Source organism: Trachurus japonicus, chromosome 4 (assembly GCF_045865225.1).
Source record: "Trachurus japonicus isolate A0001 chromosome 4, Traja_1.0".
NCBI lineage: Eukaryota > Metazoa > Chordata > Actinopteri > Carangiformes > Carangidae > Trachurus > Trachurus japonicus.
Window position 1 is genome coordinate 12,328,272 of NC_140910.1, and position 27,855 is coordinate 12,356,126.

The 27,855-nt window shown below is 40.0% G+C and overlaps 1 protein-coding gene across 3 annotated transcripts; it reads left to right on the top strand.

Annotated features, from left to right (window-relative positions):
- Nucleotides 1–17,539: 17,539 nt before the first annotated feature.
- Nucleotides 17,540–23,690, top strand: creb3l3a (cAMP responsive element binding protein 3-like 3a). Of its 3 annotated transcripts, none has more exons than XM_085773966.1 (10): nt 17,540–17,678; nt 18,063–18,179; nt 18,360–18,625; nt 19,280–19,413; nt 20,313–20,423; nt 20,525–20,631; nt 21,347–21,415; nt 21,632–21,716; nt 22,261–22,354; nt 23,184–23,690. In XM_085773966.1, exons 2-10 carry the CDS (start codon nt 18,070–18,072, stop codon nt 23,498–23,500), a joined length of 1,293 nt encoding a protein of 430 aa, XP_085630092.1. In that variant the 5' UTR covers nt 17,540–17,678; nt 18,063–18,069; the 3' UTR covers nt 23,501–23,690. The 3 variants fall into 3 exon arrangements, with proteins under 3 accessions (XP_085630092.1, XP_085630090.1, XP_085630091.1); XM_085773964.1 differs by having other exon boundaries at nt 18,376–18,625; XM_085773965.1 differs by having other exon boundaries at nt 18,376–18,625; nt 20,322–20,423.
- The last annotated feature ends 4,165 nt before the right edge of the window (nt 23,691–27,855 follow it).

Below are 27,855 nucleotides of genomic sequence, written 5' to 3' on the forward strand. Positions count from 1 at the left end.
TCACCAATACTGTAGCTATGAAAAGATGGTACTCAGTACAGGTTCTTTTGTATTCTTTTATTAATTTCTAGATTTGTAGAAAGGATAGGATATGTTCAAAAGTTTTAGAGTACAATAAAATAATGTTGTAAAGGTTTTACTACTTTACTTTTTTTTCAGTGAATGACATGAAATATGACAATTGCTTCATCATTTAAAATATTTTATCTAAAGTTTTGAATCATAAAACACAGTCATTGTGCTGACATATACATCTCAATTAAAAGTATGAATACAAGGTGGCAAGTACGTCTCCTAAATGATAGAAGGTAAGTAATACTCACTGATCAATGCTTCCAGTCACAAGTGCCCTACATGAATAAGGTGGTATTGTAATCAGCAGTCATTCATTAGATTGAGGCAAGGGACCAGTAAATATTAACCACAATTAGGAGACTTACTGTAAGTCATTTTCAAATAGCAAGAAGACTAATCCCCCAAGAGAGGGTTTATTTGTATCATTTGCCTTCTAAGTACTCAGACCCAAATCCATCATCTAAATAAAATGCTGAAATTAGACCAACATTGACAAAACAAACATTCAACAAGCCATGCAGCCGCAAAGCACCCTTTAGCTAAAACACATCTGCTGGACAGATCTCTAATTGCAGCCCATTTAACAGTGGATTAAATAAAGTGATATACTGTCTGTGACAGCAGGCTCAAGCCTGCAAGGTGAATCAATAATACCACTGCTGCTTCTCTTACTGTGGAGAAGCAGCACTGCAGGGGTCCCCCTCCCAGAACTCAGGCTCCCACTTACAAACGGCTACACTGCCTTGCCAGAGACTTTGCCTCTCCTGGCTGTGCTGCTCTGGATTCACCAGTAAACTCATACACTAGTGAGGATAGGCTCACATCCAAAGAGCCACGCTTTGCAGGGAGAACAGATTGGTCAACAAAGTTCAGTGCTGAGAAGTTGTCCAGAGCAGATGGTTGTTTTCTTTGGAGCAGAAGTGGGGGATAATTTCAGCTCTATTGAACTGTGCTCATAATATTTCTTTCTGCAAAGTTCAATAAGTGCAAGTGTAGAGGGATAGACATGAGCAGGCAGGGGTACACATTGACATTACCAGTCAATAAAACAGTGGGTGGGAGCTACACAGACGTTTTTTATTGTAAACTTGTTCTTTTGAAATGTGAATGTAATTCTGTGAAGCAGTGGGTCCCAGAGTGCAGAGTAAGATACAGCTGCTGAAACTGCTGTTTGATTTCGATTTGCGCGCCCAAGTCGCAGTGTTATTTTATGCCCAGTTCATCGTGTTATAAATGTATTGATTAAAAGAGGCAGGGTACTCACTGAATGTGGCTGGCCATCTGAATGGGAGTTGGCAGGGACAGGGGTCGAAGTGGATGTGTTTGGCGGATGGCTCAGCATGTTAGCCTGCTTACATCTGCAGTGAGGAAACAAACAGTGCAGCTCATATTGAATAAGAGCACTGAGCTGTCATGGCACTGGCTCAGCCGCCTCTGAGGGAGGCTGAGAGGCTATTTTTAGGGATGTGGTCAGCGCAGGGGGAAGGGTATTGAGAACTTCCACTTCATGGTTCTTTATTGACCAATGCCATTAGTGTTTTGCCAAGCTGAAGGCAGAGACAAGAAATCAATAAAGGTCACACTATTAGTGCGAACTAAAAAGTTACATACAATTTAACTGGCTGGCGTTTATTCTGCTGCTTGTTAACCAGTCTGGACCCTGAGAGGGAGGCAGCCCGGCTCGATCTGTTCAGCTTGGGAAGTCCGGAGGGCCCAGAGGGATACAAAGACAGCTAGGGGAGTCATTTTGCATTCTGTGTGCACTTGGAGCAATACAGTTAAGACAGTCCGACAGACACACTCACTTCCTAATTACTCAAATTCAACATTATTCTCCCACATCCAGTACCTCACTTGCATATTGTGCAAACACAGCGATGCTCATCAGCAGAAAAAGCATCCACACAGCTTAACTTGCCATATGCCGTCTTGTTATGAGCCGAAGACAATGAGGAACTTGACAATACTAATCGTGCAGCAGCATTTTTGCTGTTAAATGAAAGCTTCTTCTCTGCTTGGGCTGGCATGGTAAAGTTTTGAGAGTGCAGTGGTGATGGTGGTTGTTTAACAAGCGGCCAGAGTTGGAGGTGTCCCCTGGTGCCTAATTCACCATTTCACTCTGGTTAGGCATTGCAAAGCATGCTTGTTCAAGTGTAAGGTGTTGTTCAAGAAAATTAGGGTGTGATGTGATGATGGCATATCACTCTGGAGACAGTTTTATGGACCAGTGACTTAACAGGCTGATGGGATGTGATAAGAGCGGACTGAACTGTGGCCTCAGTGTGCTGCACCTTTCTCTCCAGGCCTTTAGTCCCTGGTCTAAAAGTAGAGTGGACCTGTTTGATATCGATCAGAACCTTTTCCTATAAAGAACAGCATGTTGGCCCCGTTGCCGCCATTGAAAGTGCTGAATATGATTAAGAAAATAAACTTGCGCTTTAATAGCTGAAAGATTGTCGGCCAGAATTTTTCAGCCTAAAATATATAAAAAGTCCTTTTCCAGTTTATTTCATTCTAATGAGACCCCCACATACTGAGCTGTCAAAACTGGAAAGAACAGCACCGAGAAATGTCTGTACATCCTATAAATTCCCTGTTCCTGTCTGTTAAGTGTAAATAATTGAAAGACAAGAGAAGAATTCAAAAGCACACCGACTATACAAACATTTGTGCAACTCAATGTCATGCCTTTAATTCCAATTAGGAAGCAGCGTGAATGTAGTCATTAGTGGAAAGGGGGCAGAGAACTGGCTCTTGCTCTTGGGCTCGATGTAACTAGCTGTCTTAATAATCGTGCACTAAACTATGATTATACCAACTTTGCTTCGCCCATAATTAGGCCTGTACAATATCAGCAAAATGTGTAATGACACTGTTCAATATTGTGAAGACAATAAGACTTGTAATAAATCAGCAAATATCCAGTGCATATTATTGTATACACACACACACACACACACACACACACATATTAACTATACAGTTCCTGTGTCTTTCTGAAAACGACTCTATATGCTGTAGTATTATGCCAGGCCTGTGGTGGCACTGTAACACTGCCACACAAATACATCAAAAACAGAGAAGAGTGGAAAGCTTGTGCGTTGTAAACAAACTCCAACTCATGTTGAAGACCATGTTTCTTATTTGGCAGTAGGCTAGCTCTATGCTTAGCCTGATATTTGGTGCTATGAATCAGATTCTATCCTAATAGTAAGGGCAATATATGAAAATCTGGGAACTAAATCCTTACCAAGAAATTTCTTCACAATTGTCTTTAGGAACATGCGCAATATGATGTCTTAAAATGTTGAAATTCAACTCCCGTGGGAAACCCCCTAAAAAACTACTCAAAGTTGGGGTACCCGTAACTGGATTTTTGAACATAGAGCATTTTATAATGGCTTAAGGTCAAGTATTATAATAGAGTTATAATGCTCTATAATGTGTTATGCTAATTGTTATAATGCCTTATGATAATTTATGAGTATTTATAATGATAGTTATACACGACTATGAGCCAATTGTAATGCATTATAACTATATTTTTAATGCATTATCGATGTGAGCTTTGTCAGCGAGTTCCTAATAGTTATTAATACCTGACCTTATAAGTCAAGATAAAATGCTTTATAGTGTGTTATGATTATTGTTATAAAGCATTATGATCACAGCGAGTTATAACGTATTATAATATCTGACCTTATAAGTCATCATAAAATGCTTTATAGTGTGTTATGATGATAAGCCTTATGATATTTTATTAATGTTTATAATTATAGTTATACAATGCTATAACCACATTATAACTCATTATAAGTATAGTTATAATGCATTATAGAGATAGGCATCAAAGTCTTACAAAAATGGTTGTTAGTTGGCTAACAGTAAATAATATGGTTAGTTAGCCAACTCCTATGTACGACTGAATCTGATGACCATCTGACCATTTTATTTTCCTAAATGCTAGCTGACTGCTCCATTAGCTATCAAGCTAGGAAAACATGGTGTAGGCCTAATTGTCATCGCGAGAATTTTTGCAGTTAGGTTTAGGCTATTATAATAAAGGTGATCTACTGTACTCAATAGAATACATTAGAGATCAGCTATTCCTGTGCATGACAGAGGTTTTCTTTAATGTCACAAAAAAGCATCTACTATTACTACTGAATACTTAATATAACTTATATTCTACCTTTTTACATTGTTGGACATCTAGCACACACGTCAATGTCATGTCAAAAACCTGGGGGAGATCTGTCCTGCGATACACTTTTATATGGCCTTCAAGAAAAATATTATGTTAATAATGGCCCACCAATATAGCATTCACATTACTCACATTACAAATCCCATAATACACTACAACAGCTACCATACGGTCATGACCAAGCAATAGGCCCAAGCTGGAATGAACAAGTTTGTGACACACTGCAACATCTATCTTTTTCCATTCTTCAAAAAGAGCCTGGATGCTCGATGGAGATTGATGCTCAGTGTGTGTGCAGATTAACATGATCATGTTTGCAATCAATGTAGCACCACTGTGTATTTTTTGTGCTTTTCCTATCTTCATTTCGAACAAACTTGTTTCAGTTGTTGCTGGTATGTGAAATCTGGTGCATGTCCACTGTATTTTCTCTCTCGCTGCTTGCTACCGGTCCGCATAATAAATTACATTTATAATAACTTTTTTAATAAATTTAGCGACACCACAAAATCCTGGAGGGTGTGTATGTCCTATAGAAAAAAGGCTATAGAATATAAGTTATATTATATTGAGTATTTAGTAGTGACACAACCTCTGCAATGCTAAGGAATGGCTTCTCTGCAATACATTCTATTGGTGGTGGTGATGGGGGTTCCGATGAACAAGAAAAGTGGGTGTGGTTGTTTTTTTCTCCACCAAGGAGTGTTTTGGGTGTAAAACTAATGTTTGCGATCAACTTAGGATCATGAAAAACCCCTAGTTTGACCCCTCAGAAGTTACTTAAGGCCAAATTTAACATTACGGAATGTTCAAAAATCCAGTTACGGGTACCCCAACTTTGAGTAGTTTTTTAGGGGGTTTCCCACGGGAGTTGAATTTCAACATTTTAAGACATCATATTACGCATGTTCCTAAAGACAATTGTGAAGAAATTTCTTGGTAAGGATTTAGTTCCCAGATTGGTCAAATGTCTGCTAAAATGCCCTTACTATAAAATGTAATCTAAATAGTAAAGATGTTAAATAGTGTAGGCTATATAGGCAAATGCAATCTCATTTCTAAATGTTTAATAGATGAGCTAAATAACACTCAGTTCTGTCAGGAATCGAACATATGCTACATTGTCGCAAGATGTCTGCAGCACTCACTGCAATACTCAACTAGTCATGTGACCAAACCACACCTCAGCACAGTAGGTTCAATACAACTGCTTGAGCTGCCAAGCATGTGTCAGAGCCTCAGGTGTCAGAGGACCATCACTATCCAAGGGATTACGGATTATGGGTTACGTTACGTTTTTACAAGTGAGTGTGAAGGCATGGCACCAGAAAATAACACGTACTCATCGCATTTCAGGCAACCTTTTGCAATGTGTTTATTGCGATGATGATGAAAATAAGATTAATCGGTCAGCCCTATACCGCAATTCATTGGCAAAATGTTGTTTATGAAAACATCAGATTTGAACTGTATCAGGGGAATTTAAACAGGGACTCTGTCTTCAATTAACCCAAATATAGTCAAATATTTCGATAATCTTTTACCAATACAGATTTGAATGTTTAAAGCAGAAGTAAGCGATCCGGTGGTTTTGTCTAACTTCCTGTCAGCAGATGGAGTTAGCAGTCCCCGCCCTCGTCCCTACGTCACCACATTCACGCGCATCCCTTGGCTGCACACACAGAGAGGACCGCCCCTTTATGCCGTTCTCTCTCCTCATTGGATAAAGGTTGTAGGATACAAGGAAAGTTTTCTCCTCGGCTTACAGCAGAGCAGAGTGACTGACAGACCCGTGTTTCAGACCAAACACTCTATAGATGTGATTGCTGTCGGAAGATAGAACTATTTAAGACTAATATTAACACAAATATTCTGCAAACTTCTGCTTTAAATGTTTCTCACATCATCCCAGCCTTTTCTTTTTTTAAATATTAACTAATTTTGGTTAGTTCCTGGCAGCTGCTAGATTCAGCCACAGCTCCTCTCCTGCCTTCCTCCTACTGAACAGGTTGTTCTCAGTCCACAGAAGAACCTGAAGCAGACTCTCATTTCCTGCACCACGTCTCTTACTGCATATTATAGGACTTGCATGATTAGAGAAGGGCAGATATCACTGAAAACGATTTTTTAAAATACATTTTGAAGATTAATTTTATCATCCAAAACCAAGAACCCTATTATCCAGTGTGGTTGTTGCTTTGCTATACTGTATGAGGGAGAAATGGCCAGCCTCCAGAGCAATCTTTTTCTGTTTTTTGCTGTAATTTGGGAAGCCTTTACAACTGTCCCCATTATATGATTGTCTATGTCACTGCTGTTTTCTTATTACAGTAATACAATTATCACCAGAAAACACATAATTTCAGAGAGACTGCAAGGTGGGTTGCCTTTCACTCATTCATGTACTCAACTCTAGCCAATTTACTGAGAGTAAATTTGTCTTTACAAATAGAAGGGAAAAAAAGGCAGGGAATGTCACCGAAAAGTTAAGTGCAGTCTTGAAACAGAAGATGCAGAAGACTTGGACGATGTGTGGAAATGACAATAATCCAGGTTCTTACACAGGAATCTGCGTCTATTTTTGAAGTATAGTATGTATATCCAGAGTGTGTCACAGAGATTAGGATAAAGTGGTTTCCTGATGTTTGTTGATTATCTGAATAACATGGCCACTCTATTGTAGGATTCAGCAATGCAGCACATCAACAAGAAATCACTGACTCCAAATCGATTTATACTTACAGTTTGTTACCACCGGATGGAAGCTTTGCTCCGTTGAGGATGTTGTTACGATGCCATGTAAAGCCCTTTGAGACAAACTGTTTGTAAAAACGGGCTATACAAATAAAATTGCCTTGCCTTGCCTTGCCTCCGTTGTGATTTTCCTCACCAGTAATACCAGTCACGTAAGGACACCCGAGTCTAAATAATGACTAACCTTTAATGAATTATTGCCAGTTCCCCTCAGGCTGTGTCTTAAATATCACATTTGCTGTTACTAATCCATATCTGCAGAAATCAAACTGCCAGCCAAACAAACAGAGCTTAGAAATTAGCTCTGAATATTTGGCCTTCTCAGTCGGCTGGTTATCTCTGTGCGTTGGCACAGTGTATGCAGATGAGGCTGCTGCACAACTGTGGTATTAAGAGCAGCTGTCGTGGGAAACTTTGTTGTACTGAAGGCTGGCGTTATAATGGTAGCATGTGGAAATGTTGGTGTTTATGCAAGTGATAGTGGGGAAATGTGTTTGGCTCTATTGAGTTTAGGTGAAGTGAGATGGGGCTGTTTCAGGATCAGCGAACAGCTGCTGTTTTTGCGACCCCGTAGGAGATATTGGTGGCAGGTGCCACAAACTCTCCTCCCACACAGATGTCAATATCCAAGCATGTTTTTCAGCCTTCCTTGTTTTTATACAATCTGTGGGTCATTCAACGGAGTACGTTTGTGACAAGTATTGCTCCTGAGGTGTAAAGCACAACTATTAACTCCATCCTAATGGGTTTTACTTGGGGCCAATCCTCCCTTGTGTGTATAAGGCCTTGTCAGTTTATCAGTTCTAATAAAAACATACCGTATAAGTATAGTTCATAATAAAGACAAATCAGACATTTTTCTTCACTTAAAACAGGACGACCATCAAATCTAAACATGGCTTAAAATGCAACATCAACTTGAAAGGACTCATTGTCTGCTCCTGGCAGTAGTTTCTATTTGAACTTTTACAAGCTACCTCTGAGGAAAAACTCTACCCAATTATAATTAGCCTTTGATCTTTGTTGGATTGTTTCTTTCTGAAAAAAATAATACAAATACAACAAAGCCAGCAATAAAAAAGGAGCTCAACCTGGTACGAATGGAACAAAGATGTGGAGTCTTAACAGACACACACAGGCAAATGACCACAATGTAAACAATCCTCAAACCGAAGATACTGTAACAACCTCACAGTGAGATTTGAGCAGGAGAAGATAATAAATGTAAACATATACTGCCAGCAAAGCAATAATGTCTTCGTTGTTTATTTCTTTGTTCAACCCTTATTCCATGACTGTCCAATTATATCAGCTTAAATTGCCAGTGGAAGGAGAATCCACAGGGATGGATCAGTCTCTTTGGCAGCTGAGCAGGATAGGTTTGTTTGCAAAACCAGTCCATATCCACCCCATTGAGTATGACATCACCATGTCATGTGTATGATGTACTTAATTATTTATCCTCCTACTGTAAGAACTTGAGTCATCTTTCTTTAAGTCTTCCTCTGTCCATCTGTGTCTAAAATAACAATCCAAAAAAGTTTTTGTTTGTTTGTTTGTTCTGACAGCAATAATTAAAGAGGTGTCATAAATATTTGAGAAACTTTAATATATTCTTGAAACGTTTCCATGTGAACTATAACTCTGACATTTAAAAACCATGGGAAGAGAAGATATGTATTGTCCCTAAGGCAAAATGTACATTTGCCTTACCAGTAAAATTCTTATAGTCACAAACTGGCAATCCTGAGGAAACTGGAGTAAGAAGTGCTCTGGATTTAAATTTAAAACATACAATACAAATAAAGAATCCACATCCCTTAAGATAACATGTATGTTAATGTTTGACTCCCACACTTTATTTCATAGAGAAGCTTCATACCAACAAGACCTTTCTGCACATTTAGTAGCCTACAGCTCAACAGCAGCACACAGCACATCCTCCAAAATGATCCTATCAACAGCTCTCTACAACAATTATGATCACATTAACATTTGAGGACAGATGTGCTAGACTACATTAGTGCTCCTAACACCTGAGTTCCTAATGCCAAATAAGTCCATATTTCTAATTATCAGTTGCAGACACAGACTGGAAACTGACTGATCTGGGAACAGCAATGAAATACTAATGCCTGGTCGCCTAAAGACATTTTTTAATTTAATGGTTTTATAATACACACACATACACATACATGTAATGCAGTAACATTTACTTAAAGTGTAAAGTAAGTTTAAAATGACGTTCTCTTACCAGACCTGGAAATGAAACAGGTTCTGAATCAAATAATTGATTTGTCAATCTAAAAAGAAAATTAAATTGCAACAATGCTGATAACAGGGTGGATCGTCTTAGTCATAGCAGCTTTAAGAGAAGCTACTTCAAGTAAACAGTATTTCTGCCACTTTTCTCAGGGCGAATTGTAGCCACTAGAGAGCAGCCATGATTCACTGAAAAGTCTAGAGTTTAATGTCGGCCTGCAACGTGTTCATTCCCCATTGAATGTGTTGTGCTCGTCTTCCCCGGTGTATTAGTAACAGCCGTCCGTGCTACTCAGCAAGACAAGATAGTGCGTCTCCTCCATGTGATTGATTTCTTATCAAACAAATGGGAAACAGTGGTGTAGCTGTGATGCAGGATTGTCATCTCCATCAAATTTGTGTTTTCCTAGTGCACAGCCGGGTAAAGGTCAAATGCAGAGACCGCAGTGAATGTGGTAAAATGACAATTGGTCGCCACAGGAAACAGCTGTGTGGTAATGTTCCTGTTTGTCCTCCAGTGTCTGTATTCTGTCAGTCCGCCTAGAGCAAGGCCAGGCTCAGCTGGGCAGCATCCAGAGAGAGATGGTAGAAGAGAACTGAGACAGGAGCTAGTGTCACAAAATCTAACTCTCACTTTAGGCATGGTAAAACTACAGAAGGTAAAATGATGACTGGAGCAGAGAACTGTTTTGGCTAGCTATTACTGTTTCCATTCAAATAAGTGGATGCCATCCACCACTATCCAGTGAAAGCCAAATTATTCAATTTAAACTCGTACACACCTCATCGTATCATTGTCTATGTAATATTGGCTTGCATATATTAACCTGCACCTATCCATTCATTTGTCTATCTCAGGGACACAGATAGACACAAACAACACACACACTCACACAGTCAGTTTAGTCACCAATCAACCTAGTAGCCAGAGAGAACCCACGCAGACCACATGCAAAATCCACTGAGAGAGGGAATGGAACCCAGAACCTTCTTTCTGGGAAGCAAAGTAACTGTCACCACACCACTGTAACACACCTAGAAGAACGTGAATCACCTGTGTTCGTCAGCCTGTTTCCTTGTACTCTTTGTAAGCAGGACTGCACAGAAAATATCTAACCAGTGTGTACCAAACGTGGGGGAGGGGCCTATTGAAGTTTATTGTTTTCCTAAACATTGTGAGACAGGGCATTTTTTAAAAATATTTTCCCTAACTCCTAAGTAAATTAATGAATTGATCTTGATGTAAGAAATCAGACAGTATACACACAATTATGTGGATCTTGTGTGTGATAGGTGTTTGGCCTTGGTGGAAGTATGTGCTTCAAAACCTTTCATACAAAGAAGATTCTTATATTTTCTTCTTCAACATCTATTCACACTCCAGTTGCTAAACCTTAATGCATCATTTTATCGAAATGAACAAATTACAGATTCATTCAATACCTGTAACTCTAGCGGCACACAGCTTTTGTAGGTTTGACTCAATAAATGAACTCATTCATTCTAACAAAATAACGTGTATGTGTGTGTAGCAGAAGCTCTGTTTGTGTTGTTCATCATTGACTTTAAGAATTAAAAGTTTTCAGTGCTTCTTTCTGCTCTTGTTTGTCACGACTTCATCAAGCAAGACAGTCAAGACACAAGACAGTCAGTGCAAGCAATCCCACACATCTCTGCCCTGACATACCACTATAGTCTCTACAGTGTCAAACCTGGAGCTTCCTCTGTGCTAAAGAATTGTCCTGCTTCATGATACACAACACAACAGTATCATAACGAGCTGTCCATCATGTTCCATACTATTCATTACAGAATGAAGCTTTATGATTTTTGTGCGGGAAATTAATGTTTACTGGCATCTTTATTTCAAATTATGCATGCTGCCTGAGAGGTCTCACAGTGCGACAACTCTTGACAGATTGGCATTTACAGTAATGATTGGCATTTGGCCTTCAGCATCACTCTGTGGTGTTGTCTTCAGAGGCTTGCAACTATAGGAATATGTTGTCATCTGACCCCAATTTCAGAATAGGAAACACAACAAGAGCATTCAAATGGGGAATTAATCGTCCTATGTCAAATGTCATATCAGCTCATCAACAACTCTATCTGAGTGCTACTCTATCCAATTCAATTCATTCATTATGCACAGTTAGCTTCTACTTCCGCTGCAGAGCTTTCGTCATGGCAACTATCCATCTCAAACACACCCCCTCAGATTAAAAAAAAAGAAATGATAAGACATAGAGTAATTTAAAAAAAAAAAAAAAAAAAAGACAAGACATGGCAATTTTAGTGAGCCAAGTGGCTGACTGCATCCTCCACACCTTCAAATTAATATTTCACAGTGCTGTCAGCCTGCTGACCTTATGATTTGAAGGCAGTGTCTCCTGAGGCACAGGTGAAGGCTTGTTCATGGCAGCACAGTATGCTCTTGGCATTACTACATCCCAGCCCATCGACCACTTCACACCCACAAATTAGACATTCACACGACTAAAAGGGAGTTTGTTCTGTTATTCAACATAATACTGCTGGGGAGGGAGTGGCCTGTTTTTTATTATCTTTATCTATTTATTTACCTCCTGCTTGGTTCATAAAATGTACTTTAACCTTTAATTAGCCATTCGTTTCTACAGTCCTGGCTTTGTACTTCTAATCCAACCTCAGGTTGTGCTGCTGACAAGACAATTAAACTTTTAATAAATCACTGCATCATCCAGTTGTTTTCTCTCTCTCTCTCTCTGCTCCTGTAGTATCTAAGGTCCCTCCATCTCCAGAGCTAGCCTACAGTCTGAATCTACTGCGCACCATCTTCTACTACCTGAACCTGTGTATTGCCTGCTGTCTGTAAAACTCTACTACCATTTATTCTTATTAGTCTTATCAGATAAACCCCCCACCCCCACCCCACTATTCAAAAACACAATTACAATGGCAGGAAAGAGCCCCTCCACGCACTACACACCGTCACTTTCTGCTGTTTGTCCTGTTCACTAAATCAGCTTTGGATGAGAGGGTCCAAGATTCACCCGTTAAATCGGCCAACCCATCAACTGAGTAATACTGTTGTGTTTTTAAAATTACAACAAAAAACGTTTGCCTCTAAACACAAAGTTAAAAGTGAAAGAAATGCCCCATCCCCCTTTGGTAGTGTGTCTATCACAGTGGAGGATATAAATTCCTAGAGTCAAAACACTAGGAGCCATGTCAAACACACACACACATAAGGAGAGATAAGTGAGAAGAGCTAGACACACTGGTGGCACATGAAATAGATTTGTTTCTATCTGTCAGTGCTGCTGATTGAAGATGAAGGTGAAACCATGACACTCAACCCTCACTGTTTCTTACTGTAAAAACCTGCATCTTTTCTTCATACTTCTTTTTATGGAGTTTTTCTTCCATGCTGGAAAGCCTGTGAAGTGAAGTAATTAGGCCTACAGAGCTTTTGTCCTTTGGAACCTTCCTCCATTAGATAACGATGCAATAATGATTACGTAATGCTTCTTTTATGAAAACCCAATAGACTAGTCCTGGCAAGACACGCTAACTCCAACTCTGTGATGTGTCAGCTGTCAGCTAGCTTATCACACCACGAGGGACAACGCTGAGAGACAGGAGGAATCACAGATGATTTTTAAGAAGGGTTTCATTCACTGACAAGTGAGAAAAATAAATCAAAAGAGCTGCAACAAACAGAACTCATCTCAGGTCACATTAACAAGGTAACCTAACAAACCAACTAAACTAACAGATACAGGGCAAAGGGGGACATAGGGCAGAGACAAGAAACTGAACTGCGAATTAAACAGACGAGTTAATAATTGAATTAAAAATCCTATTAAGCCAAATGTATCAGTATATCAAACTCTAAGCAGTAGCACATCCACTGCTTCCTGGTGCCAACGTTTTACCACATACTGGCCAAGAAGCAAAGTGTGTTGTAAAAATAAAGTATGTTGTATGAAATGAAAAATCATGTGTCATAATTTCTGTGTTTCTAAGATATATTGTGTCAGTGGGGATTCCTGACTTCTATTATATATTGTGTGGCTGCATGGCCTTCAGATGTTGATGTGAAACTAAAGACCCTCTCACTCATTTTCATTGTCCCGCTGTCCTGCTACTGCTGATTCACAGAAACTTCCCTCACCAGATCCCCTACAGGTTTGTTTAATACAGGACGATTGTTTGTTATGATCCCTTTACTTAAAGGGATAGTTCACCCAAAATTCAAATTGCACTCATTATCTACTCACCCCAATGTCGACTAAGGGCTGTGAGAATTTTCAGAGTCCTCCGTGCCTTCTCTGAGTTACGGGGGGGTCCGCGCAGCAGTATTTGTCCTTATAATGGTTGTGAATGGTGCTCACTTTTCTTCGTCCAAAAAGACACACCAAAAAACATCCAAATACCTCCATACTGCTCGTATGTAATGTCCCTCTGGTATTGAAGCCCGCCCGGTCAGTGCAAATCACAGGAAGAGCAGTGAACCGAGACACTGGGAGCTTCCGCTACAAACAAGCTTAAAATATAGACTTATTTAATTTTTTTTCGGAACAATTTCTCATGTTGGGGCTTCAATAGAAGAGGGACATTACAGACGAGCAGCATGGAGGTATTTGGATGTTTTTTGGTGTGTCTTTTTGGACGAAGAAAAGTGAGCACCATTCACAACCATTATAAGGACAAATACTGCTGCGTGGACCCCCCGTAACTCAGAGAAGGGACGGAGGACTCTGAAAATTCTCACAGCTCTTAGTCGACATGAGGGTGAGTAGATAATGAGTGAAATTTGAATTTTGGGTGGGTATTCCTTTAATACAGTACATCATTCACAGTCTTCTTTAGCATTTTGTTTGTTGAATCTTCCCAACAGCACCTTCCCTACCACCAATTCAAGTATATTTCCATCTCCAGCTGTACTACATGACATGAGTGACTCAGAGTTTATAATGGTTGCTGGCAGTGGCCTCATTCTACCTTCCCACCTGGACGTGAGATCAGAGGGGATGTGAGGGTGTGATTTTGGTGGAACGGAGAAAAGTGGTGGTTGTGGAATATCTTTTTGCCTCTAAGGCAAGATCATGAAGATATTTCTTTTTTTTTTCCACTGAAATTTTGACTATTACAGCAACTCTCCCAAGAACTCATTTGTGGTGGTCACACGGAGGGAGTTTCATATTCTGCTGAGAAGCGATGACATTCAAAGAAATAGTTTGAGATTTGGAGAAATGCTTACTGACTTTGTTGTTGAGAGTTAGTTGAAAAGAGCTGTGCCACTTTCACCTCCGTAATACAGTAAATATGTAACTAGAACTGGCAGCTGGTTATCTCAGCCTAGCATAAAGACTAAAAACAGCTATGGATAGCCTAGCTCTATCTGAAAATTAACCTCTAAATCTCATGATTAATAAATAATAATAATACATTTTATTTATAACACACTTTTACAGGTGCTCAAAGACGCTTACATAAAAATAATATAAAATAAAATACAGAAACAATGTAGATTGTAGAATAACCACACAATTACAATACAAAAACAATGTGGAAGGTCAAAAGGAGATATGAAATGAGATAGGATAGAAGAACAGAGAATTAGAATTTCTAAAGCTTGGTTGAAAAAAAAAATTACTTTACAATAAAAAATTATCTAAAAAAACTGTGCACATTGTCTGTGTGCTTATGTTTTTAAGTACATTCACGTTTTTTAAGCCTCCTTATCTTAAATAGCGCTTTCGGAGGCCCCAGGCAGCTTTCCACTTGTTCTACAAATAAATGTTTCTCTTAATAATCCACTTTCCTCAAACTGTTATAACACACCAACATGCAAACTATGTGTATTGATTGAAATGCTCTTCTTCATTTTTTTCCTCTCTAGTTTAAGGCAGAACTGTAGGACAAGCAATTATGGTGGAGGTCCAGCAGCTTCACCTTTTAATAAGTTTGGATGAAATGATGAGGGGTGCTAAAACTTCTTATTTTGCCGACCTCATTTCATCTAATAAAAAGAGATTTACTACAATGGTCTCACATTATTAACACCACTGCCTCTACACAAGTGTCAATCATTTCCAACACTGTACAGTAATAACCTTCTAAAAAGTGTTGTGGACCAAGGATCAGCACAAATAGCCCCACTTCATCAAACCATTATAGCACTGGAGTTTTCTGCTCCACAATCCTGAACCCCTTTGACATCATCAAATTCCTGCACAAAACAAAATCCTCATCTGGATCCCTTGACATTTTTGCCTCAGCCTTGCTTTTAATTGTTTTTAATTCAGTCTATTCCTCTATTGTAACCATGATCAATCTCTCCCTTTCAGCTGGCTCCGTCCCTATAGCCACTTCAAACACACCACAGTTCAGCCTTTGCTGAGAACAAATCTACCTCCGCTCCAATGAATTAAAGGCCAATATCCAAGATGCCTCTTGTGTCCTGACTGAGTAGCTTATAGCTGTTTTAGGAACACTTGGCCTGTATGACTCCTTTCAATCAGATTTTCATTAACTGCACTCAGCAAAAACTGCATTACAACGACAATAGATGATGGGAAAAGCTCATCACTGGTGCTGCTTGACCTTAGCTCAGTTTCTAATTCTATTCATCATGGTGTGCTATCAAATGGGCGAAAGATTATGAGTATTTCCAGGTCTTGTTCTGAATTGGTTCTCATCCTAACTTGCTGACTGGGGTTTCTCAGTCTCTGTGGGTCAGTCCACACCTCCATGTCCCAAAGGACTCAGCTCTCTTTACATTTGCTGTCCCCTGGACTGGTTATTATTCTGTTGTCTTGCTCTTTTAAACCTGATGAGAGGTTTAAAACACATTTTAAGTAGCCTATAAACATCTGCTATAATTAATATTCTGTTTTGGGTACACATACACTTGTGTCCTTATTGACTAATTCTCACTCGGGCCTCATGCCAGGCGCACAACTGCTGCTTTGCACTATAGGAGCAATGTGGATCAAGATGGTTAGTATTTGAGGTCTAGTAACTGCAGTCACACATCATCATCAAACCATAACTGGACTCCTGCACCACAACTGAACTCCTTTACCCCTGCTTCCTATGCACAACATTACAAAAAAAAAAAAAATTAACTGATAAAATTGTTTTTTATTTGAGTCTTTAAATGAATGTTTGGATGCCATAAAGATGGCAGATGGTTTCAGTTACATACAGCACAATAAGACAGAAGTTTTAAGGCAAACACTAACACCAATTTCCGTACATTTAGAATCAAATTAGACAGTCTAAGTGATCATGTTTATTTCCAATAGAGCATCATTGACATGTGACGACCAAGGATGAAAATGATTCCTCTCATTTAGTTTTTTCTTCTTTTTTTCCCTTTAATCTGTCCTTTAATCAAACTTCTCCAAACTGTCCATAGCCCAACTTCTTGTTTTTTTTTTCCAAAAAAATAACCAGATATCACATACAGTATAATACCAACTTTATCCTCTCTGCAGTGGCTCCCAATTAAATCCACATCTATTTCAACCTTTGGGGCCTTGCATGGACAAACACCCAAACCCAAATGTATTGCTGACCTCCTCTTCCATTATACAATCAGTCCTCTCTTAGGTCCACTGTCCCTCAAACTGGCTCTACAAGTTGAGCTGATCGTGTTTATCTGCTGTTGCATCCAATTTATGAAATGGTCTGCTCCTATCGCTGAAATCCATAGACATTTTTGGCTCCGTCTGAGACAACTGAAAAGGTTTTTATTCAGACAGCCTTTTGGTTATAGTATTGGTTATGTATGAATAGGTCCAACATTTTCATTTCATTGCCAATTTCCTCTTCTGGGTTTGATATGTTTTAACTTTTTTTTAAGGACTTTGTGATTTTGTATCTGTATCAAATGCTACAAAAATATATTGCACTTACTTTTTAAAAAACAGTGTTGTTGACTTGTGTTGTCGAGAACCTGACCACTGTATGTTTTAAATATATGCCAAAGGTCAGCGCTATCCTTCCGTCAATATGCTATCAAAAAATAAAAGGAAAAGAAACAACAGACTTTGACCTCTTTGATGTTTTACACCTAAGTGGAGACTTCTTGTCCTCTGCCTCCAGACAGACCAATTTATTCAGTCCCTCAGCTGTGTACTCCTGGCTACCAATCAGATTGTGCTTCCTCACAGCCAATGGGAGCAAAGCATGCTAGCTGGCTGGGTGTGTTGAGTTGGAGTTTAAACTTTGGACCTGAGAAGAAGAGCTGAGAGATACAGTAAAGACTCTTTAGGAACTAGAACAAAGCTACAGGACAGCACGGTAAATCCGATATCTTTGTTCTCTGGGGAGCTTCTCTGCTGTACCACACAACAACAGAGAAACTATGGAGCACTACCCCGATCAGGTAAATAACTAAATATCTTCTTTTTATTGCAATGTAGTTTGCCAGTTATACTGTAGGTTACTGGGACAATCCCACAAAGCAAAGTTCAGACTTAAGAGGAAATTAAAAACTTAAATCTAGATGTTAAATCTGAATAAACCTACAGTTTAAAAAAAATGTTTTAGAAAGGAATTAAAAGATGAATACAATCAGGTTTCATCTTTACTGTAGAAACTGTCTTATCGATAACAGATGTCTGCGCAGATTAGGAGGGACATATTGTACAGTACAGAGTGATCAGGAAGGATTGTGGTGAATTCCCCGGCTGTGGTAGAATATGAAACCTTCAATGGCTTTTTGTCTTTGACATGACAAAAAAATCCTAATGTCATGATCTCATCACAGGGTTGTGATGGCATTGAGCTGCTCGACTGGCTGTTTGATCAAAACGATGGAATTCTCCGTCATGAGGAGGCAGAAGACCATGGCAAACATCACACTTGGCCAATGCAGGACCCAAATGTGCGTGAGACTGTGGGATCTCTAATGTCACTCAAGAATGCTGCAAATACCAGTTAACTTTCCAGCAAGTGTATAATCCATCCTCGGGATACTTTGTTGGTGTTTGTATGTTTTTTGAGAGGCTGCTCCCTTTCTTGTCATGTTCTCATGTCACACAGACAGACTAATGATAGCAATCAGTGTTGTCACCCAGCAGATGCTGCCACCACCAGGACAGGGACAGGCAGACCAAGATTTCCTCAATGCCCTCCTGAGTGGAAGTGACTCTGTGTCAGGCTCACCACTCTGGTCCCCGTCTCACAGTGACAGTGGCATCAGTGAGGACCCGACCTCAGACCACATGGACAGTCCACAGCGCCCAGAGAGCCCTCCAGGGGACACTCGCTACATCAGTAAGAGGCCGCAAACAAAGGCAGACCTGGAAGCCAACGTCTCCGTTAATCTCAGTAAGTCCACAAGAAAAACATTCAGAAGGGGAATCCTAAAATATTTAATGCTGTGAGTGACTTAGTTCAAAGAAATGTTTTCAGACGTCTTGTATTGTTTTACCACCAAACCCACACGCCCCAAAAATATTACATTTTTCATCATAGAATAGAAAGAAAAACAGAAACCTGTGAAATGTTGCCATTTTTGATTAGAAATATTGTCGTTATTGTCCAGATTGACGGAGCTCTGATAACATCATCACCTCACTCTGATAGAATAAAATAACACAGTCATCATGGTGGTGGGCAGGGAATGATTCTAGAGAAAACTGTGAATTTTGAATTTCACTCATACTGTAGTTTTTTCTGGCTGCTTTCCTGCATACGAACCCCAAGAATCTCAGAGGATGAAGTGGTATATCACACATTTCTTGAAATCATCTACAAGTGTAAACTATCCAGGGCACAGATGTTACTGCTGATGAAAAATCCAAGTACACATGATGAGAGCCAAACCAAGTAATTGGTATCCAGGCAACCTCCAAGCTCCAAATGTCATGTCTTGTTAATTTATAATAATTTCTCACAGAATAAAAACAATGGCACTAGCTTGTCTAATTAGTGTTTGTTTGCAAGTGCTCTATGCGTGTCCTTGTGTCTGTGTGGGTGCAGATGGCTGGGACCCTGGCTTCCCAATGGACAGGATGAGGATTACACAATATCCTTCTGATGTACACAGGCCACAGCTGTCCTCTGGCTTCCCGCTAACTGTCAAAGACCTGCTCCTGTCTGGCACTCCCGAGCCAGTGAGTGTATTCTGGTTGTGATGGCAGTCAGTGAGGGGGGGTGGGGCAGAAGCAACATGGAGGGAGACGAGCAGAGTCTTCGAAGTGTTTGTGTATCTTTTTCTGGCTGCCTGACTCATGCACAGAATTTGTTGTTTACCTTTTGTGTGGGTTTGTGTGGGAGTGTGCATGCGTGCTTCCATAAAAAACAAGTGGCTGATAACACTTGGTGAAATCATGGACACACCAAGGGGGTGGGGCTTTTGGAAAATGCAAATGATCAGCTGCAGCACTCCACATTAGTTTCTCACTGGGAGAGAGGGAATAAGAATAGTACAAATATTAAATTCTGTATTTGGTTGCCCATATTGTGTAAGTTATTTTATGATTGTTGACATCTGACAAATTCAAAATGTGGGTAATTTATAAATATTTATGATAACCAAATTGCATTATGGGGAGAAAAGGTTCTATGCATACAATTAGTAATTAGGTTTTTTCATTATTGTTTAATTCTCAAAAAAAAACACCTAAACGCTACATGTAAGGTCCAAATCACCACAGGCTGAATAATGTGTGCTTCTGAAACTTGAGGGTATAAAGTTGGGTGGACTTCAGCACCCTCATAGTGTTGACTCCATGTTCAGTGCCCAGTTTAATAAGATGGAGGAGACAGTGACAGACTGCAACATAGGTTCTATAACACCATGATTGCTTTAAGGTAGCCAAGAAATGAGAGTGATGAAGACGGCCTGATAGTCGGCCCTCATGTAACTAGCTCCTGTGAGGCTCTAGGGAGAGAGGGTGGGGGCTGGGGAGAGGGAGGTGGAGGTGGAGGAAGAGCTGTGGGGCCAGAGAGAGAATTTAATCAAGCTGCAGTGGTGATGTTTTAAATATTAGTATTCATATCTCACCACCAGCCCCCACAGCCATCCCAACCATCTATTCAAGAGCTGATTCTGAATGAAGATGAGAAGAAGCTTTTAGCGAAGGAGGGGGTGACTCTACCTGGCCAACTACCTCTAACAAAGGTAAATTGCTATCAATACTTTGACAATGAAAACAATTAACATCTCCCTGAGTTTTCCCCGCAGAGGCTCGAAATGAAAACGTCCCTTTCTGTGTCAATCAGTACGAAGAAAGAATCCTGAAGAAAATACGGCGAAAGATTCGCAATAAGCAGTCTGCCCAGGAGAGCCGGAAGAAGAAGAAGGAGTATATCGACGGACTTGAGAGCAGGTAAGAATCTAATTTGTTCTTTACTTAACAAATGAAATGACTACTGATTTAATTTCCTACTATGGCCTTAAAGCAGCCCTTGGCCACTTTATTTCAGTTCATTATGAAAGTCACCTTGTGACATCCTGATGGCCCAGCCGTGCCGTAGAGCTCTGACATCTATGTTTGATTATATCCTTTGCCACATGTCATTTAACATGATGCCCCAGGAGGTTTGATACACAGAACCATCTGGAAACAGAGATTGAAAAAGGGCTCCATTTTCAAAAATGACTCTATCACAAGCTAAAACCAACCAGCCAGAATCCTTCTCATTTCTTTCACCACCACCACTGCCAGTATGAATTGGGGAGAAATGTGGAAAAACCTGTCTTTAGCTGTCTATGTGAATAGCTCCTTCAAAACCACAATGTGAAACTTGTTAAATAATAATAAATCTTCATCAATCTGCTGAGGTGGTAAATTAATGTAATGGTAATGTTTTGGAAAATCTGTGTCCCATGTAAAATCTCCTGTATGCCTCTTTTAAATCCCTTGTTCAATCAGAGAGGGAGTTTTAAAACTATCTCAAGAGGCAGCGTTGTCTTGGATTCAAACTGCTTATTGGGACTTTAATGATAAGTTCCATTTAACTTTCACAATCACAAATAAGGATTTCTCAGTGAAGGACTTCACTTTGTCCCTCTCTTCCTCCTCGCCTCCTTATCTCATCCAGGATGGCCGCCTGCAATGCACACAACCAGGAGCTTCAGAGGAAAGTGTCACAGCTGGAAAAATGCAACATGTGAGTGATTTCAAAATAGAACCTCCCTCTTCCCTTTTCATCCCTCTGTAATCTCCTGGCAGTGTTTGCTCACTCAGAAATTGCCTTCAGCATTTGGCCTTGTCCTCTTGCTCCCACAGACCCTTGTTAATCCACTTATTTTGTCTTTTTCTTTCCATTTCGAATTTTTATACTCTCTTATCTTTGTCTATCCTTTTTTCTCCTTCCTCTCCACAGGTCGCTAATGGAGCAGTTGCGTAGACTGCAGGCTCTGGTCATGAATACAACCAACAAGCCAGCTCAGACTGGAACATGTGTACTGGTACGGACGTCCTCTGTGTGCCAGACAGATAAACAAACCCAGACCCTCCAAATGCTTCATCGTTAAAAATAGATAGCGAGCCAAACAGCAACGACAGCTGGATTAGCCTTCAAGAACAGCCTATCTAGAGGCGTACACAATGGAACGAGACATCGCAAAAGGACACAGAAAGGCACAGTCCCCAGAGAGAGGAATGTACAATTTGAACAGAACCCATTTATTGGCTTTGAAAAGTACAATGGAATAAAATGTGAAACCCAAGGCAACACGAGTGGACGAGAATCATAAAAATTGAATTTTAAATCCGTGAATATGGAGAAGTTGCAATTCCCAGTCCCAGAATACTTTGCTTCATTATCCTGAGCATTGTACTGTAAAAGCATACTCAGAGAAGAAATATGAGCCAGTGGCCAGAATAGTACAAATTTTAAAGTACCAACTTTCTTTGACTTGAATCCAACTTGAATCTACATTTTCCACCTATTTCCATCATCCCCTTCTAACTCTCTGTCTGTTGCATTTGATGTTTTTATCACATTTTTAGGTGCTCCTGCTGTCTTTCTCCCTAATCCTGTTTCCAAGCCTCAAGCCTTTCTCTGACACCAAGGTCAGCCAAGGAGACTTCAGTCCAGTCAGAAGTGAGTATTCTGCAGCACCAAAAAGATTTGTGTGTGCCCACCTACTAACTAATCCCGAACCTGTGTCACAGCGGAGCAGCTTGTCAGAACTGCAGTCTCATGCACAGCTGGAGCACTTCTCACCTGCAGAGCCTGACAGCCTGCTTTGCCTCTCTGAGGATTTGTAGACTCAGAACACAAAGACTCATGCGTTATCATAGAGCAGTGTGTGTTTACTGTTAATTATCACTTTATAATTAAAATCAGTGTCAAATTTTAGGCGCGAGGCAAAATGAGCAGAGCAGGAAGGGTCGGATTTTTTTTCATGAGCTGCTTGACAAAATCCATCAATTCTCCACTTCATTGCTCAAGGGTTTGTCTTAAATGCATTAAAGGGATAGTTCAACATTTTGGCAAATTGGCTCATTGCCATAATCCCTATAGTCATAGCAGTAGGTTCATTACTTTTATTTGTCGGTGCAAACTATTTTTAGAACGGCGGAGCAGAGCCGCGAGCTGCTCAGAGCTACACTACGGAGGCGTTGTGGAGTTGTTGGATTGTGTATTTGATGAGTTTGATGAGGGAAACCAAGAAATCCCATCCGCCTCTGTAGCGTAGCTCTGAGCAGCTCGCGGCTCTGCTCTGCCGTTCTAAAAATAGCTTGCACCAACAATTAAAGGTAACGAATCTACTGCTAAAACTATAGGGATTATGGCAATGCACCAATTTGCCAAAATGTTGAACTATCCCTTTAAGATGCATATGCAAGGCACAGTTGTAAAATGTGCTGCTGCGTGTCCACAGGGTGTGAAATTGCTTGTCTTTTCCCAATGTCTCTTTCTCACACAGTCCAGTCACGGTCCCTGCAGAACCTCCAGGCTTCCCGTGTGCTGCACGTCACGGACGCCCCGTTCTCCATGGAGGATGAAGCAGAGCCTCTGCAGCGGCGCTTCCCAGGAGAGCGGGTACTGGACGATATTACCGCACTGATGGGAAAGCTACAAGTCAACCAAGAGCAGTCCAGTCTGGACACCGTGTCTCTAAACAGCAGTCAGGAGGAGAGAATGGGCCATTTCCATGTAGACCCAATTACTGGTCACATAGCCACTGTGACCTTGGATCCTCACCGCTCTGCCAAGCTGCGACCACATGCTGATGACATGTAAGAGAATTGACAAATTATTCCCACATGAAATTCCTATATTTCTCTCCTCCCAATGCTAGAGCGGGGAATCATCTGGGGCTGCTGTTTACACAGACAGGGAAATTAGGTTTTAATCATTCCTGTTTGGCCTTTAATATATATTCAGTCTGTATGTCTTTGCCTTTTTTGTGATACTGTTTTCTATCAGTATATGGATTTGAATATTACACTGACATTGCTTGTCAAGATAAACTTTGTCTCCTTTGCCTTTGATAAAAATGCAAGTGTAAATTAGTATGTTTGAGACTGTCAAAAGATGGGAAATAGGGCTGTATAGTTTTGATCTCCAAGTTTAATTTGTAAATTGCTAAAGGGTTTTAACAGCTTGTTTTCACTGTAGAAATGATTGCAAATGTTTGGATTTATTCATGGATAAAACTGTGATAAATAAAAAAAATGTCAAAATGAGATCAAAACACTGTGGATTAATTTTCTCCATCACCTTTCACCCATGTGATCCATCCATCTAACATTTAAAGTTTGACTTGTTCCGAGTGACATTTTCTGTAGTTAGTCAAACTTTACTTCAAGGCAGACCCTGAGATTCAGATCTGTGATTTACTGACCCCCATAGAAACTCACTTTTCATTATCTGACTGAACTGAATAACAAGAAAACAAGCACAAACCACCACTGTGGTTCCATCCAGTTATTATACAGCATAAATAACAGGGCTGCCAAAGTTAACGCAATAATAACGAGTGAACGCAAATGACTTTAAACGCCACTAATTCTTCGTTCAATAATACATCCATTGAAGAGATGCAGCAGTAATGTGTGGATGGCAAGTCTGTATAACTGAACTGAGATTCTGTTCACATCTGGACACTGTGACATATCTTTACACATGTGTATGATGAATAATGGATTATTAGCTAGAGGCTTCCTTTCCACCAGTGTCTGTATTATTTACATATTGTGTATCAACATCCGAGGATGGGGAGGGACTGTGTGTACAAACTATAAATTCAAGCAAAATAATATTTAAATCTCAGTATGAAGATAACAGGCAGATACAGTATGATATACTAAAGTAAAAAGGACAGTTTATGTGCCTTTATAAACACACACTTGTGATAAATGAACTAATGGACTCATCATCTCTCTGTCTCTGATCTCCATGTGTCCTCTGTCCTCTTTCATTAGACTCCATCTTGTTTTGTCTTTAATCAGGGTGAAAGTCTTTTGACCTTTGTCTCCAATCAGCACCTTAACCTCTGCCTTTGATTAACCAAGTCCCTGTGGAGCCAGGTGGCCTCTACACATAGACCTGTACCTGCTGAGTCTGGGTAAACCATCAGGGAACGATGGCAAGACTGAGTGAGTGAATCAAAGAATGCCCTCATCTTCTTCTTTAATCTACAAATGGGCTTCCTCTTTCAAGGTGGGAGGCCGACGCAGACAAACTCGTTATGTCACCTCTTTTGTGGAGAATTCCTGGCAGCTCCTAACTTTCTTATTTACAAAATTGTTTTTCCAATTTCTGAGATATCAAGGCAAATTCGCAGATTCGCGTGATTCGCAGTAACCGCACTGACGCCGGCGCAAATCACGCGAGATTTGGACGGACCAGGAAGAGGAGCTTCGAGAAGCTTCCGCTACAAACAAGCTTAAAATATAGACTTATTTAATTTTTTTCGGGACAATTACGCAATTTGGGGCTTCAGCACAAGACGGACATTACATACGAGCATCATGGAGGTATTTGGATGTTTTTTTGTGTGTGTTTTTTTACGAAGAGCTCTGGTGTCCCGTTGCAACCGTTATATGGACATGCACTGCTACGACAAGACCCCCTGTAACTCAGAGAAGGGACGGTGGACTCTGAAACTTCTTCCAGCCCTTAGTCAACATGAGGGTGAGTAGATAATGAGCGAAATATCATTCTAGGGTGAACTATCCCTTTAAATTAAGCTTTCTAATCACATTACTGTAGAGCTGGTATTAACTGCTCCCAATTTTTTGCAGCCTCTTAATGCCACTTATTTCCATCATTACTATAAACTAAGCTGTCCAAATATCAGCTGTGGGCAACCTCTGACTCTCAACCCAAGGCAAACATCAGCACAGGAAATTATCAGTGACGTTGCCCTGGAATAGATTAACTGCCTGATAATGAAGGTCTCACTGAATGACATTTACTGGTTACACCGACACCACAGAGGTTTTCTGCTACATAGATTTTTAATAAATGATCTTCTAATACATGTGGTTAACATAAAATGTTTACACCAGTTTATAGTAGGGGAAACTTACTCAGCATGACTGAGGAATTTGTGAATGAGAATAAACGACTCTTATATTATTACATAGAATTAGTTAATATAATATACGTATATCAGACATAATTGGCGCAGCGCCACATGAATAAGGGTATGACTCACAGTCTGGCTGCCATTAGTTTATTGTCATGACTTAATATCTTTGCCCATAATGATTGTCCAATAATTTACCACACAAACGAGAACATTTAATTAAAGTACAGTTGAGTGCAATGGCAGGATTTATGGGTGCAGGAGTGCAGTTTTCAAGGAACAAGGGATAAGTCAGCGGGGCTTTACAGTGTAGATTTATATTAAACTACTTAATCTTTGAGGTAATTGTTAACATAAAAAACATAACACCAACTACAGGACTGCAACCTTTTATTTTCTTGATGCACACTCAGGTATTTGCCTGAAAACTGCAGACCAGTTACACTGCTGTTGTCTGTAACTTAATTAAGGGTAAAGGGGCAAACAACCAAAGAGCCAATTTGTGGGCTCATCTAAATCCATGGCTTTAGTTAAAGCAGATATCATCGGCCGTTTCGGCTAATGCTGTGTTCAAGGCAGGCTTTTGAAACCGTAAGTTACAGCTTCAAGTCACAACTACGACTTGGTAGCGTTCCAGGTAACCCGTAGCTCGTGTTTTTACCGTCCTGTTGTCTGTGAAAGTTCCCTATAACGGCCACTCGTAACTTCCGACCCGTGAACTCGTACCAGATCGAACTGGTATGACTTCACAGGAAGGAAAAACACAAAGTACGAGTTTCCTTGAACGCACCATGAGTTAGCAGCCCCCGCCCTTGTCAGGCATCAATTGGTCCTCGTGCTACGTCACCACATTCACGCGCATCCCTTGGCTGCACACACAGCCCTTCATGCCGTTCTCTCCCCTCATTGGATAACACTTGTATCCCACAAGGAAAATTTTCTCCTCGGGTTACAGCAGAGCAGAGTGACGGAGAGACTCGTGTTTAGGCTGAAATACTTCATGTAAGTGATTGCTGACGGAAAATAGGACTATTTAGGACTTATATTAACAAAAACATTCCACTGATATCTGCTTTAAATCAAGACCACTACAAACAAGTTAATTGTTTTTGTGTCAGTAAATTAATAGGATAGGGCTCTTGAAATGTCATTTGTGCACTTAATTCATGCTCATTAATGAGTTGGCAGCTGTATAATTTATTTATATAGCCTAATTAGTTTATATATTTGGAAAAGAGAATAAACAGCACTGCGTGAGTCCGATTTTTACCCAGAGCTAAAGAGAAAAATGAGAGGGTGTACTGTGAAAAGCAAAATATGCAGTTTTAAATTGTTTGTCCGTTAAAATTACTGTGACACAATTTTGCTCTGTAAACACGCTGGCCTTGGCCAGACTGGCTTTGATGACGGAACGACACATTAACTTTCAGTACAGACACTCGTCCAAAAACAAATGATAATCAAACAAATAAAATCGCAACAGCAATTGTTGTCTCCACAGAGTTAGTGCAGCTGTTTTTGGTTCATATTTGGACCATGCAGATAAGCCTACCCCCTAACAGCACATTTTTGATGAAAATGTGGGTTGTAGCCCTAAAAAACAACGGTGTTGCTGTAAAAGCTCACACTGGAGAAACGTAAATAGATTCTGAAGGCAGAGACGGTGAAATGACTCTAAGTCACTACAATTACACCAGCCTCTGATCACTATGTCAGAACTGTGGGAAGGACGAATACTGTAAAATGCTAACATACTGTAGCAGACACCTCGCTGTGAGTAGGAAGCATTTTAAATCAGCTTTGGATCCAGTCTGCTTATTAAGGATTTGGGCATTTTAATGTGTTATCAGCATACTCCTAGACTTAGCTAATCTAACACAAAAACAACTAAGAAGAGTAACACACATTTTGACTGGTTAGCGGAATAAATAAATGAGACTCTTGCGTAAAGTTCTGTTCTTAGCGTTTTGCATTAACATATCAAAACTATATCAAGTCTATCTGTAGCTTCTAACAAATTAATTGTAATGCCCAGTGTGTCATTAGATCTAGACGAGTTAAT